Source organism: Vigna angularis, chromosome 1 (genome assembly GCF_016808095.1).
Source record: "Vigna angularis cultivar LongXiaoDou No.4 chromosome 1, ASM1680809v1, whole genome shotgun sequence".
Classification (NCBI taxonomy): Eukaryota; Viridiplantae; Streptophyta; class Magnoliopsida; order Fabales; family Fabaceae; genus Vigna; species Vigna angularis.
The window spans coordinates 2,400,687-2,415,143 of record NC_068970.1 but is presented as its reverse complement, the minus strand read 5'-3'; the positions used below and the strand labels follow the sequence as shown (position 1 = coordinate 2,415,143).

At 30.4% G+C, this 14,457-nt stretch overlaps 2 protein-coding genes across 4 annotated transcripts; one reads left to right on the top strand and one right to left on the bottom strand.

Annotated features, from left to right (window-relative positions):
- The first annotated feature begins 362 nt into the window (after positions 1-362).
- LOC108341435 (probable histone-arginine methyltransferase 1.3) lies at positions 363-6,705 on the top strand. 3 transcript variants are annotated; one of them, XM_017579141.2, is made up of 15 exons: positions 363-749; positions 1,176-1,238; positions 1,874-1,976; positions 2,427-2,570; positions 2,646-2,749; positions 2,861-2,959; positions 3,050-3,119; positions 3,297-3,393; positions 3,914-3,968; positions 4,465-4,548; positions 4,742-4,819; positions 5,246-5,349; positions 5,450-5,622; positions 5,707-5,858; positions 6,400-6,705. In XM_017579141.2, the coding sequence occupies exons 1-15, from the start codon at positions 570-572 to the stop codon at positions 6,499-6,501; spliced, it is 1,608 nt and encodes a 535-aa protein (XP_017434630.1). In that variant the 5' UTR covers positions 363-569; the 3' UTR covers positions 6,502-6,705. The 3 variants fall into 3 exon arrangements, with proteins under 3 accessions (XP_017434630.1, XP_017434739.1, XP_017434683.1); XM_017579250.2 differs by having other exon boundaries at positions 6,378-6,705; XM_017579194.2 differs by having other exon boundaries at positions 364-749; positions 6,421-6,705.
- A 4,282-nt stretch (positions 6,706-10,987) lies between these two features.
- LOC108335199 (protein RALF-like 33) lies at positions 10,988-11,680 on the bottom strand. The gene has a single exon (XM_017571162.2). It carries the CDS (start codon positions 11,604-11,606, stop codon positions 11,226-11,228), a length of 381 nt encoding a protein of 126 aa, XP_017426651.1. The 5' UTR covers positions 11,607-11,680; the 3' UTR covers positions 10,988-11,225.
- Positions 11,681-14,457: the final 2,777 nt, after the last annotated feature.

Genomic DNA, 14,457 nt, shown 5'->3' with positions numbered 1-14,457 from the left:
GTGTCTTTACTAACCTTGAAAACATAACACAGTGTCTGTGAACGAAGTATCTTGCTGACCTCCACACACTATGTCTTGCCATTTGTTATATATAAAAAATAAAAGCTAACTTCAATCATAGAAGACTAATTTCATAACTTAAGAAAAAAACTAAATAGAACAAATTTAAAAAAGAGATTATAAGAAAAATAATTAACCAAGGAATAAAACACTTCCATAACCTTTACCAAAAATACTGTAATATAAGAAAGTAATTAAGAACTGTGAATAATAAAATCAGGTAATCAATGTAATTAAAAATAAAATAAACCCCCAGACAGAATAATAATAATTAAAATAGACACAGTGAGACTTTTAAGTATTGAAGAAACAAACCCTCACTTTCTTTGGCGGCTCTTCATTTTTCGAACCCCAAACCCTAGTTCTGTTTGGATTTCATCTATAATAATTACACTCTCATACTGTTTCAAAGCTATTATTGTTCATGTGGGTAATTCTTTTGGGTTTGAAAGAAATCAAATAAGAGAAAGTGGATTGTAACAAGGTGGAGAAAGGAGGAGAAGAAGAAAATGGAGGATTCCTCAGAGAAAAAATGGAAGCACCGAGAGTTCACTTTAGCATCAGTTTCCGACTTATCTGTCGTTCCTCCTTCCGCTTTGCCGGGAACCGCTCGCTTCGACTCTGACGGTCTCCAAATTCATCAGCAATCTCATCAGATTCCACTCAATATCGATCCTCGAACTGTTCAGGTTCTTTTTCACCTTCTGCTTCTTCGCCTAGACAATGCAAGAATAAAACATGATTTTTGCCTAGATAGTGCAAGAATAAAACATTTTTTTCAGCAGTAACAGTTCTTTTTCACCTTCTGCTTCTTCGCCTGATAGTGCAAGAATAAAAAAATGATTTTTGCCTAGATAGTGCAAGAATAAAACATGATTTTTTTTAGCCGTAATACCATGTTGTGCTACCTTATTGTGTTTTATCTTATTCATTCGGCAGCAGCATTAATTTTTTTTTTTTTATTCTTGTGCTTTTCTTGTTTTCTTTGAATTTTAATGCCGTATTTTCTTTGTTCCCTGAATGAGCGAATAGCTAAGGATTCAATAAATGAAATGACAATATTCATTAGGATCTCTCTTGATTATTTATTGTTAATTTGTGGTTTATTCTCACAGTTATTCAGACTGAGTTCTGTTCACTCCCTTTGCGTGGTGGAAGGACCTGATGCCGGTAAAAAGGTACTGAGCAGATTCATTGTAAAATTGTGTTGGATTGGTATCGTAAAATTACAATGCGGTTGTTGTTTACCCATAAATAATGAATGTTAAATGCAGTACATTTTCATGGTTGTCAAACTCTTGTGTTATGTTTTAGAGTCCTACAATTATTTGTTGACAGAGATTTTTAACTAATTATCAATATTTTTTTCCTGGTAAACTTGCATAAACATTTTTGAATGGAGAAGTTAGTCAACGAGGTTGAGATCTACTGTAGTTTTTACTCTGCATCGAGCAATAATGTCAGAGTTTTAATTGGGGCTCAAAAGATTTGAAGAAAATACTTTTTTATAGGTTTTCACTTTAGGAACTTCTTTGGTCGTTTGTAGTTTGATATTATTTCACACTAATGTGCTATCTCACTCTTTTAGTATGATTTGTTTTGCTATTTTGTTTTATTTGTGTTAAGGATATTTTTTTAAGCATATACGTCATTAATAGTTTTTTATATCACTAACAAATTTACTAGTCACTAGGAGTAGAGTGTATGAATGCTTCATAAGTTCGCATAAAATCTCTAGTTTAACAGCCGTTACATAATTTGTTGGTTTGTTTATAAATGCTCATGCATTCTAACTGTGCTATTTTTGAAACAGGCATCTTATTCCAGGGGAGTCAATATCCAGTTTAAAAACGAAGAGGAGAGTGAAGCCTTCCATTGTGTAGTCCAACAATGGAAGAAGGAAATCAATGCTCAAGGTGCTGTGGAATGGTCTTTTGTCATATAGCACTATTCCACCAGCAATGGTGTTTTTGTGTTTGCATTTATTGTTTTTATAATTATTGTTATTTAATTGCTTTAGGTCAAGTGTGTGGTCAGAGTAAATGTGTAATACTTATGCACTAACTGCATATTAGTCATTAGACCCGTAAAACATGGATTGTAGAGGGTCAAGTCTTTATTTTTAATGTTTTATTTTATTATCTTAAAACTTTTTTCCTTCATCATATTTGTAACTTGTCTGCTGCTGTCTAAATAAATTTTCTTTTTTCATGCACTGATTATTTCTCTGTTGATTATAGATTTTTTCATTTTAAACATTGGTCATTCTCATAGATGCCCTTTGATCGTACTTTATTTTATTCTCATAAGGTTATTTTCTGTAAATTATGATATTGTTTAACTTTATGTTTATTTTTTCAATGCAGGAACAAATGGGCGAAATCAATCAAATATAACTTCTAAAAGCAAATTTGATGAGAAAATAGAGTCATCATCTGCCAAAATGTATTTTCATTACTACGGACAACTTCTGCATCAGCAAAATATGTTACAGGACTATGTGCGGACAGGTAATACCTTTTTATATTAATGTGATCCCCATTTTGTTTGAATTCTACTTATATGACATTAATTACTGTTTCCAGGAACCTATCATGCTGCTGTTATTGAGAACCGGTCTGATTTCGCTGGTCGTGTTGTAGTTGATGTGGGTGCTGGTAGTGGTATTTTATCACTATTTGCTGCTCAGGTAAGCTCATCACATTACTTGGGTCTTATAATTTAATGAATTTTCAATGTTTCCTTTCCTCCTACAATCAGAGCTTTGTCAAGTTCTTGTCGTTCTAACATTCATTTTTAGGCTGGTGCAAAACATGTTTATGCTGTGGAAGCATCTGAAATGGCAGAATATGCACGGAAACTTATAGCTGGAAATCCAATGCTAGCTCAACGAATTACAGTGAGATCTCTTTCATGGGTTTTTGCTATATTTGTTATTTATTACGTATTCATTACTAATGGTGTTATTCTATTTAATAATTATATATAGGTGATCAAAGGCAAAGTTGAGGATGTTGAATTGCCAGAGAAAGCAGATATTCTGATATCTGAGCCCATGGGTAAGTTCGTGTTGTACTTCCTTCCAGAAAACTTGAAAATAATGCTGATTTTCAATGTATACATTATATATAACTGTCAAATATGTTTTGTTTTTGCGGTCTGTAGTGGAGAGTGAAGTTGTAGCATGGCATGGAATTTCATTCTTTTTTTTGTTGGAACTTATTTTTGTTATGCAGGAACCTTGTTAATCAATGAAAGAATGTTGGAGTCTTATGTCATTGCCAGAGATAGGTTTCTTGTTCCTACGGGAAAAATGTTTCCAGCTCTGGGAAGGTAAACTAGCACCCTTCTCTGTCTTTCTTGGAACTTCCAGCATGTAACAATAGTAAATGAGATTTTAGTAAGGCAAGTTATCGGCAACTAATTTTTTGCTTCTTCAATGTGTCATTTCTAATTAAATTTTTTTATATCCCAAGACTAGACATGCTAAATTTTATAAATGGTATCTATTGCTATTTCAACAATAGTTCACAATAATATGAGGTACAGGGTGCTTAAAAAATGTTTCATTCGGGTTCTATGCTTACATTTTATTTGATGCTTGAGTGAAAAAATTCCTGTGATTAAACTTTAATTTCTTAAGCTATTCATAGTAATATCAGTGAAGCAGACTTTTTAATTTCTACCTGAATTAACTTTCATTGTTGTAGATTGTTTTAAACTTATCATAAAATTATCCAAACATGTGTTAAAATAGGACCATTTTTCCTTAAAATACAAACAGGCCTTTTATTTATAATCATCTTATTATTATATTGTCTTCTCCTAACCTTGAATTTATTTTTTGACGTAGGATTCACATGGCACCTTTCACTGATGAATATTTGTTTATAGAAATTGCTAATAAGGTGTGTAAACAACGTGACTTTGTTTATATGTGTAGATGAGAGTCTGCGTTTGTTCTGTAGCTAATACATGAAGAAGTGTGTGTTCATTAGTTGTTTCTTGAAATTATAATGCATAATTTATACACCTTTGGAGAGTTTTCTTTCCATATGGAATTGGCATCAATGTAATGGAAGAGGCTAATCTTTGTAAAAGAGTATTTACTGGATTACGAAGAAGCCAGTCTGGAGTGTCTCTTACTGAGGTTTGCTTCAGTTGTCCAGTGAAATGGATTTCAATGATATTCAGCCTGACATTAAAAAGAGATTAGCAAAAAAAGCAGCAATTTATTATGCTTTGTACAATCTATCAAAAGCTTTTCTGATTTCATATTTTGTTTAGAATTGCCTCTGGTGTTAAGGCATCGTAGTGATTATCGCTCAGTGAAAAATTGCTGCTTTCTGACTGTTCCTTTTCGTGTCCCTGTGTACACTTCTTTTTAACTGTTTTTTTTTTCAGGCACTGTTTTGGCAGCAACAGAACTATTATGGTGTTGATTTAACACCCCTACATGGGACTGCATTTCAAGGATACTTTTCTCAGGTAATATGTTTTCTGAAATTTACCAATTTGTTTGGGGAGGTTCCTCATGAACAGAGAAAGGTTAAATGTGATATTATCTTCCATTCTTAGTATTTAGTATTACTAATGTACTGTATATTTGTTTTGTTGCCATAAATTTGTTTGTTATTGGAGGTTTTTTATCACTAATGATGGAATCTTTTCCTACATAAAGCCTGTGGTGGATGCTTTTGATCCAAGACTGTTAATAGCTCCTTCAATATCCCATGTGATAGACTTCACCAAAATAAAGGTACGAAGATTTTTTTTTGTTTACAGTTCATTTCGTTGAGACTGTCTCATTTCCTTAGGGTTCCTGTTCGTTCTGGTAATTTGTTGTCGCAGATCAAACAAGCTGATTTATTTCGATTGCATTCAGTTTTTCATGTAATTGATTTATTTTTAAGGCAAACATGCTTCCATATTGAAACCTCTTTTAAATAAAGTCCCGGGCTTCTCATCTAATTGTTTCACGAGTTACTTTATGGAAGAAGAAATTCTATGAAACTACAAAAAGGCATGCATTCTTCTGGTTATGAATCATTGTTTTTTATAAGTAGTATACTGTTCACGTGGGACTTAATTGTGTTCATTCTGTTATTATTGTATTCTTTCAATGCTTGCAGTAAAGTTGACTACGAATTTTTTACCACTGACCAGATCACTTTTTATATTGTAGGAGGAAGAACTGTATGAAATTGATATTCCTCTGAGATTCATAGCCTCTGTGGGCACCAGAGTTCATGGCTTAGCTTGTTGGTTTGATGTGCTGTTCAATGGAAGGTACATGTTCCTCTTTATTTGTCTAGCCTGCATTTATTTAGATGCTTTGGTTATTGTTCTGATCTGTTGAGTTTTCCTTAAAATATATACAAATCAACAGTACTGTGCAAAGGTGGCTTACCACTGCTCCTGGGTCACCGACAACCCATTGGTACCAGTTACGTTGTGTTCTCTCACAGCCAATATACGTCATGGCTGGACAAGAAATTACTGGCAGGCTTCACTTGATTGCCCACAATGCACAGAGTTATACAATTTATTTAACATTGTCAGGTTGGGACTAGTCTGCTTCTTTTCCTTATTGTTTGATATACCTGCACCATCATGTTAATTGACCAAATTTCAATTTGCATTTAGCTAAAATGTGGGGTCCTGGTGCTGAACAAGGGGGAATTCTCCAAACATCTTCCTGTAAACTTGATCTGAAAGAACCCTATTATAGAATGTCTCAACCACAGGCTTATGCATTAGCTCAAGATCAACAATCTCAACCACTTATATCAACGCAGGTATGGAATTTACAATCTCTTCCCATACTCAGTGAGTTGAAATTCAGAAAACAAATTGATGCTAGATTTTTTTGAACATGTCTGTAGAATTTGTTATATTAGATTTAGGGGGAAATACAGGAAGAGTGAAGAAGTAGGAAAACCTTAAACAAGTAGTATATTTTCAGTCTTTGACTAAAGTATTCCCATAGACATTACCACGAGACTAATCTCTCAAGTATTTATTAATATTAATGAGAACTGACCTAGAAATCCAACAACTGTTTTCCCTGGGATTAAAATTATAATAATAGGCAATTAATCAATCTTGAGTCTGACTCCTTTACATTGATTAGTTTCTCAACTTCAAATTTATTCGTTAGTGCAAAATGGAATTTGCCAACTAAAGAAAATGTGACTGAATCTTGACTCCCTGAGAGCTAGCTGTTGGATTAATTGTATTAATGATTTAACGAAATCTAATCTCGACCAAGTCTTTTATTTTTGATGTACTTTGTTTTATTGTTTATGTTGTATCAGTCACCCTGACTTCAAATGACAGGATATACATATTCAATCTCAGGATTTAGATGAACCTGAATTTGTACAACAGCCTTCGCCTAATTCATGTGTCCAGATTGATCCACTGATGCAGAATATATAACTTGACAAATCCTAACCCAAATTTCTATTTGTAACATGAGTTTGCCATGATGTAACATGTTGGGGCCATTTGTCTGTATTTAGACATTTCCCTTGCCTGTAAATTACATTGTGTTCAATCTATTGTGGGTGATTGTCACCCTCACAAATGTATCAAATCTCATGCCTCACAAACTAGGGAATTTAACGAGCTGGTTCAGTTAAAGTGTTACTTCCTTAGTCAATCTTACAAAATTTATTTCATCAAAAACTTTTAATCAATATTTTTAAGAGATGTCACTCATGATGTAAAATCTTCTTTTTCTAAATAATTTCTAATTGGAAATTGATTTCTTTTGGAAATTTTAAAATTAAGTTTGTGAAATTGAAATGTGATTTGTTTTAATCTGTTCAGTTAAATTAATTCAGATTGTTAAATTTTAAATTGGTTTTAATGTTTTTTTACAATGTGCAAAATTTAATTTAAAAATGTGTTTAGAAATTAAAAATGTTTATTTTATCAGCAGAAATTAAAATGTTAATTTTAAACTTGAAGTATTGAAAACAAATTTATGTTAATTATTATAGTTTTTATCTTTCAAAATATGGACTTTTTAATAAAGAAAAAGTCGTTTGAAGAAATTATTTTAGTTTTTATTAGTTTTAATTCTTTTTCAATTTTAGAAAAATTGTAGCTATTTATCTAGAAAAATTATAAGTTAGTTTTTATTTATTTATTTATTTACAACTTTTCTCTGGCAGTCTTTGTTTTATTATTTTTTTTAATTTTTATTTTAATATAAATTAAAAGAATAAACCAATAAAATATATAAAGTTAAAATTAAGTGAAAATAAAAATGAAGAAAATAAATAATTAAAATCATCAACACATTTTATTAATTAAAAAAATTGTGAAAAAAGCAATCTAATAAATTAACAAAATAATTAAAGAAAACGTAAATAAAACAAAATTTATATATATATATATATATAGTTTTGTTAACTTATATAACTCTTAAATGTATCAAATTTTAGTTGACAAAAAAATCTCTATTTATAAAAAAAAAATATTTTAAATAAAGGAGTATTTTAATAATTTTTATTTTTAATTTAAAATAAAAAAATAAAATAAAAATCAGAAATTATTCAAATATTTTTAACTTTAAAACTTATAATTCATAATATATGATAATATTTTTTTAACTAAAATTTGGTACATTTTAAGAGTTAGTAAACCCCTATATGTATATATAATATATTTTTCTTTTTTTAAGTTTTAGTTGGGTTGGATTGGGAGGCCCATAAGCCGACGAGAGGTAGGAGAATAAAAAAAATAAAATATAAAGTATTAAGCATGTGTCGGTCTTTTATGAATATTTGGCTCCAAAGATTGTAGTATTAAGCACATATCTCATTATGAAAAGGACATCAAGTGGTGAGAAGTTAAAGAGGTTTTTTTATGAAGAATTGTTATAACATATGCAAAGAACCATTATGAGATAAAAAAAAAAATTGAGGTCGATTCTATTAAAGGTGTTATGATGGGTAGTTAACACGTACTGAGACATAATATTTTTTAAACATACTTAATATATGTTTTTGGAAAGAGTTGAATATCATAAATTACGCTATTTCATTGATATGTTATTGGAGATTCCTATATTCTTATATACAAATGTTCCTATTATAACTTTTTTGTGTATGCATGTCTTACATTTATACAATAACGATACATTGTTACGTCTATATTTCACTACACAAGATGAAGTAAATATTAAAATTAATTTCTCTTTTTTTTAATGATCATGTTTATTATTGCTAAACTTTATTTCTATATTTTAGAAACTCGTGTGTTTCCATAAACTTGAATTCCTATATTAAAGGTGTCCTTTTTTAAGTAAATAATAGTTTATTCAAATCAATGATTCGTCTATCTTAATTCATTAATGTCTTTTTTATGATATAATTTGTTTATGAACACATAACATCAAAGGTTTAGAAAAAAAGTTTAAAGCAATGAAGTTTTAGAGATCTAGAACTTCAATAAAATAAAAATAAACATTTATAACATATTTAAAGAATTACTATTTTTTGTTTATTCTTAAAATAATTGAACCACTTATATGCAATACTATATAATTAAAAATAATAATAACTAAGGGAGATGGGTGTCTATTTTAGATAATAATAGGAGAGGAACAAGTTTTCACCATTTTATTTTTCATAGATGGGTATTACAAAAAAATTGTACTACAAATTAACAATCTTTATCTTCTGTTTAAAATATTTTGTTTAAGTTTATGATATTTTTTAATGTTATTATGTAAATGTTAACTTTCCTTCTCTGTTAAAAGAAGAGACGCGTGTCTTTTCTTTGATTTGGAGGAAATAAGTAATTATTTACAAGAAACTTTCCCTATCAAGAAATTAAAGCAAAAGGCCAAAATTTAATTACTATTTATTAGGGTATCTTATATCAGCTACAAATAACGTTAGAGTACTTTACAACACTTAACTCAATTTAATTTTATATTAATGCGAAGAAAGAGGAGAATTAATACAGAAAATGATTGATGGGAAACATATTTATGTGAGACGATTAATAATTCTCTTTAATATGGTGGCATTTATGCAAGACACTCTTTCATTTTAAACCAAGCATCAGCTTTTCAGAGACGAGATCAGGAAAAAATATATAAAATACACATTCTAATTATTTGATTTTCTTCAAAAAAAATTCCTTTTGAAAAAGAAAATATCATACGAAAAATTTAATAGCTGTATTGTATGTCAATACTCATAGAAAACATCACCGGCCTTTAAAAAGTATTTACTAAAAACTGATTAATGAATTATCTAATCAGTTTTAAAAAGATAATGATATTTTGACAATATTTTAATATCATTTAAACATCATTTTGTGATTGATTTATGTTGATGTTTATGATTATTATTATTGATTGTGAAATAATTTTGGATCAATTCTAAAATAACACAAATAATATTAAAATATTATGAAAAAATATTGTGAAAGTATTGTTATTTTCTCTAGAATGTTAAAAACTTAAAACCATTTTTCTGCCATGAGATAGATATTTGACAGCTTAGCAGAGTTGCTTTAGTGATTGGGCATTGGTGCGTGCAAAATGGAGTTCATACTTGTTGCTGTTTTTTTTTTCTGTTGAACATTAATAATACCCTGATGATATTGGTATTTTAAATTTTTTTAATATATTTTAAAACATTAAAATTAGTGTTATTAGTGTATTTTTGGAGGCACAGCATAAAAAAAGCACAGAAAAATCAAGAAAAGAATTCAAATTGTACAAAATGACGTTGAGAAGTGCATGGTTGAGAAACTTATAGGCATTAAATAATGTAATACCTGTGAAAGTTTGAAAGTAGAAAGACGTAGAAGAAGAGTATTTTAGGGTTTGGGGTTTGGGCTCTGATTGTGAAATGGGTGTGGTCCGGGACAAAATCATAGTTGTACACAAGATAATGGGACAAGGTTTGTGAGGTGTATTTAGTTGTCACACAAAAAAGGTAACCAAGATGCCAATGCCATCATAATAATCATAGGACCGCGTTCACCCATTTCAATTGATGTAGATAATAATAATAATAATAATATTAAAACGTCATATGAGGCAGCCTTTAATCCAGGATAAGAATATCATTCATCCTCCAATGGAAACCAAAAGAAAAAGAATTTCAAAGGCTGTTTATATGAAATGACCACCTTGTTACCAAAGGTCGATAAAGACCACAATAAATTTGATAACTAACTCAACCAAAGGAGTAATTGTTCCTCCATGCCATTAGTACATTTATTTATGGGGAGTCAAATTTACAGATATTAAAATATAAATGTTGAAAATAGATAGCTGCGCTATCTGCGCCACGGAGCCTGGAAAACAACTTTCAATTACAAAAACCAAGTCTTACTTTTTTCCTCATAAACAAATTACTCTCACATAAGAATAGCAACGATCTCGAGTACTTTAACCGACAAAGAAATATGGGCATCCAACGTATTTGGCCATTTTTCATGTTCTTCTTCTTTAGAGGGAAAGGAGAGAAAACGACCTATTTGGTTTCATTTTTTGGTGATAAAATGGCCATATTTTTTCTACTATTTTTTTTCCTCAATTTCATCAAAGCGTGTGCTGGAAAGAGAAAAAGGAAACACGGAGGGCCAGCGCACGGGACAGATGCCACCCTCCTTCACTCTCAAGCCCCTCATCCCAAAATCCAAAAACACCAACATTTTTCATTTCTAATTAAAATACGCATTATTACATGAAACAATTTCTCTATTTTTTCCAAAACCAAAAGAAAACATTTAACCAAACACTGCCATGTATGTCTGTCTGTCAAATCCATCAATCACCCCTAAATCTCTCTTTCATTTCCCACATGACAAGAAGGAACACATACTCACTGTCAGAACCCACCGACGAAATTGACAAGAACGATAAAAAGAAAAATATGAATAATTATGAGAATTTTCACACATCCAAATCGCAACCACTATTAATAATTAATAATGATAATATGTGTACCTAAGATTAAATTAAATTACAATACAGATACAAACGGCGGCGATTAGATTTTATTCATGTCTACTTCTCTTTCTCTTCTCTACTTGTATATATGTGGTAGCTTGACATTATCACAACAATGATTTTCATCAATTACAAAAATTAAAAATTAAAATAAAATGAGAAGAATAATAGCCTTTTCTCAACGCCTGCATCGGGTGATGGCACTGCATCCGCGACTGTAGGGGTTGGCCTGAGCGCCGGGCCGGCAATTGTAATAGGAAGCGCCGCGTCGCGAGCAAGGGACGGTGTTCCTCCTCAGCGCACCGTAGCTTATGTAGGTCCTTCCCGCGAGAATGCGCCGGCTGGTCTCGGAGTCCATCAGAAACTCGGCGTCGTCGTCTTCGCCGACGAGGAGGCCGCACTCCGCGACGGATCCGCGACAACCGGACTTGAGAGGGAGGAAGAAGGTGCCGAGGTCGCCGGTGAAGTCCATAGTGGACGGCGAGGATTGTGCGACGTGGACGGTGAGGATCGCACAGGCGAGGAAGAAGGTACAGAGGAAGGTCGTGGAGCTTCCCATGGTTGATTTGAATTTGGTTACTTGAGTTTTGTGAGATGAGTTGGCAAAACACAGGATGAAGAGCGCCTCCTATCTCGGCTTATATGCAAAGGTTAACGCCAAAATGACCTCAGATGTGCAGCTTATTTACGAGTTCTGCCACTCGTAGTAGTTGCTTCACACCCACTCATTATCGTAAACCCCACCATAATTCTTCTCCAACATCGCTGTTTACTTTTCATAATCGAAAACACAGGTTTTTACTTTTGACAATCCAAAACATAGTTACAATGTTGTCAATGTTTGTGTGAAAAAAAAGAATTCGAGAAACAGGGTAAGTAGAAAATGAATTAGATATTAAGCCAGTTGGCGGGGCCAGGTATGATTTAGGCTAATTGAAGATGTTCCAGTTGTTAGTGGGAGCCTGACGCGTGAGAGAACCAAGATTTTGGTTTTCTAGGTTTTAATATCAAACGCACCGTTTGCTTGACAGATATACAATTTGTCTAATCATTTCGAACAAACACCTGGGAGAGAAAAAAATTGCATTTTAATTAACTACACTTCATACTTTAAACTATTGCACCTGATTTTTCTGTTACTTTATTCTATACATAAAAGCAGAGAGAATGTATTATGTGTCTCACTGGAAAATATTTAGATAATGTTTTTTGAAATATTTAAAATATAAAGAACATCACAAATAAACCATGAGAAAGGTAAAAAAAATTAAAATACAGAGTAAAAACCACAATAATACATATTTTTTATTGATTTTATTTTATCCCAAACTACGGTACAATTTTAAGGAAATTATTTTATTATTTTGAAAATAATTAATTATAGTTACTCGCTCAAAATGTACAAAAGACTCTTATTGAGAACATATCACAATTTCACGTAAAAACATATCACATGAACTCACCAAACCTAAGTGTACTAAAAATAATGATAAGATAGATAAGGAATGATATTACCTCTTATGACAAATATTTAAAGAAAAAAACTAAAACCAGGAGTATATACAATGATCTCATCAATAATATTCAAATGTAAAATATATTAAAAAAAATACAAAGAAAAACTTTAATGTACTTAAAAAAGTCTTATAAACTATAAACTTTGATTGAAAATATTTAAAATTTGATAAATTCGAATATTTATTATATAAAATTATCTTAAATTAATTTAACCAAATTTTTTAATAATAATCAATTATATTATTTACCATTGAATATATATATATATATATATATATATATATATATATAAAGATTTGCTAACGCGTATGTCTGTTTTTCAGTTGGTATATTTTAGCAATGTGTACCGGATTTTTAGTAGACAAAAATATTCTTATATATCATGAATTCTAAGTTTTAAGGTTAAGGGTATTTTAATAATTTTTATTCTCAAAACTAAAAAAGAAAAAAACTCCAAACCCTTGCTCACCTCCGTCATTTCTCTCAACCCTTTATCTTTCATCTCTTTCACCCCCAACATTTTCTCTATCATCCTATAATAGTCCCAACTGAAAAAATCAGAAACATTGACTGTTAAACAATCTTACAAAAAATAATTTTATCTAATTTTCAGAAGCATAAAAGAATTGGTAATTGACCTGGAAAAAATCAGAAATACTTGTTATTAAACAATTTCTTACAAAAAATAATTTTATAATAAGTTTTTATTTTATAATTTTTGTCTTATCTAATTTTATCTAATTTTCACAAGCATAATGACATCAAAGGAATTGGTAATTGACCTGGAAAAAATCAGAAACAGTCGTTGTTAAACAATTTCTTACAAAAAATGATTTTATAATGAGTTTTCATTTTATAATTTTTGTCGTATATAATTTTATCTAATTTTCACACGCATAATGACATCCAAAGGAATTGGTAATTGGCGTGGAGGATTATTTTTTTATAAATGATGATTCAACATATGCAGATGATGAAATTAGAGAGGTTGGTGAAAATGGTGAAATTGAAGAGATCTTGAATGAACTTTTGTCTGAAGGTAAATATGTCAGTGACTCAACTCTTTATAAAAACAAATTGTTTAACGACAAGTGTTTCTAATTTTTTCAATTAGGACCAAGAGAGAAAAGGTTGGAGTGAGAGAGATGAAAGAGAGAGATGAAAGAGAAAGGGTTGAGAGGGATGAGAGAGGTGAGTAAAGGTTTGGGGTTTTTTTGTTTTTTATTTTGAGAATGAAAATTATTAAAATACCCTTAACCTTAAAACTTAGAATCCATGATATATAAGGGTATGTTTGTCTACTAAAATTCGATATACATTGTTAAAATTTACCTATGTTTGTCTACTAAAACCTGATACACATTACTAAAATGTACCAACTGAAAAACAGAGGCGTTAACAAATCCATATATATATATATATATATATATATATAATTTTAATACATAATTAAGTATGTGTATATAATTTGTTCTTACACGACAAATGTATTCGTCAAATACACGTGTCTACTTAACTTTTATTTATATTTTCATTCTCTGTGGTAGATATCTTTTTTTGTCGATATGTTCAAATATATTTACTTTCCATTCTCTTTGTTCAATCTTATTAGTATTTGGTTGAAAAACCTATAAAGTCACTCTTATGGTTAATTCAATAATACTTAGAGATAATACTTAGAGATAATACTTACAACAATAATTGGGCAGATCTCGTACTTAGAGATAATATTTATTTACTTAGGTATCTTAGATATGTCTTTATTTAGGATTTCCTAATTAATTATTAGTTGTGTTTATTGTTTTTAATGTCATTAATTGGTTTTAATAAAGTAATATTATTTATGTAGAAACGCCTAGGTCACGTCATCTCCTAATAATCTGTACTCTGAG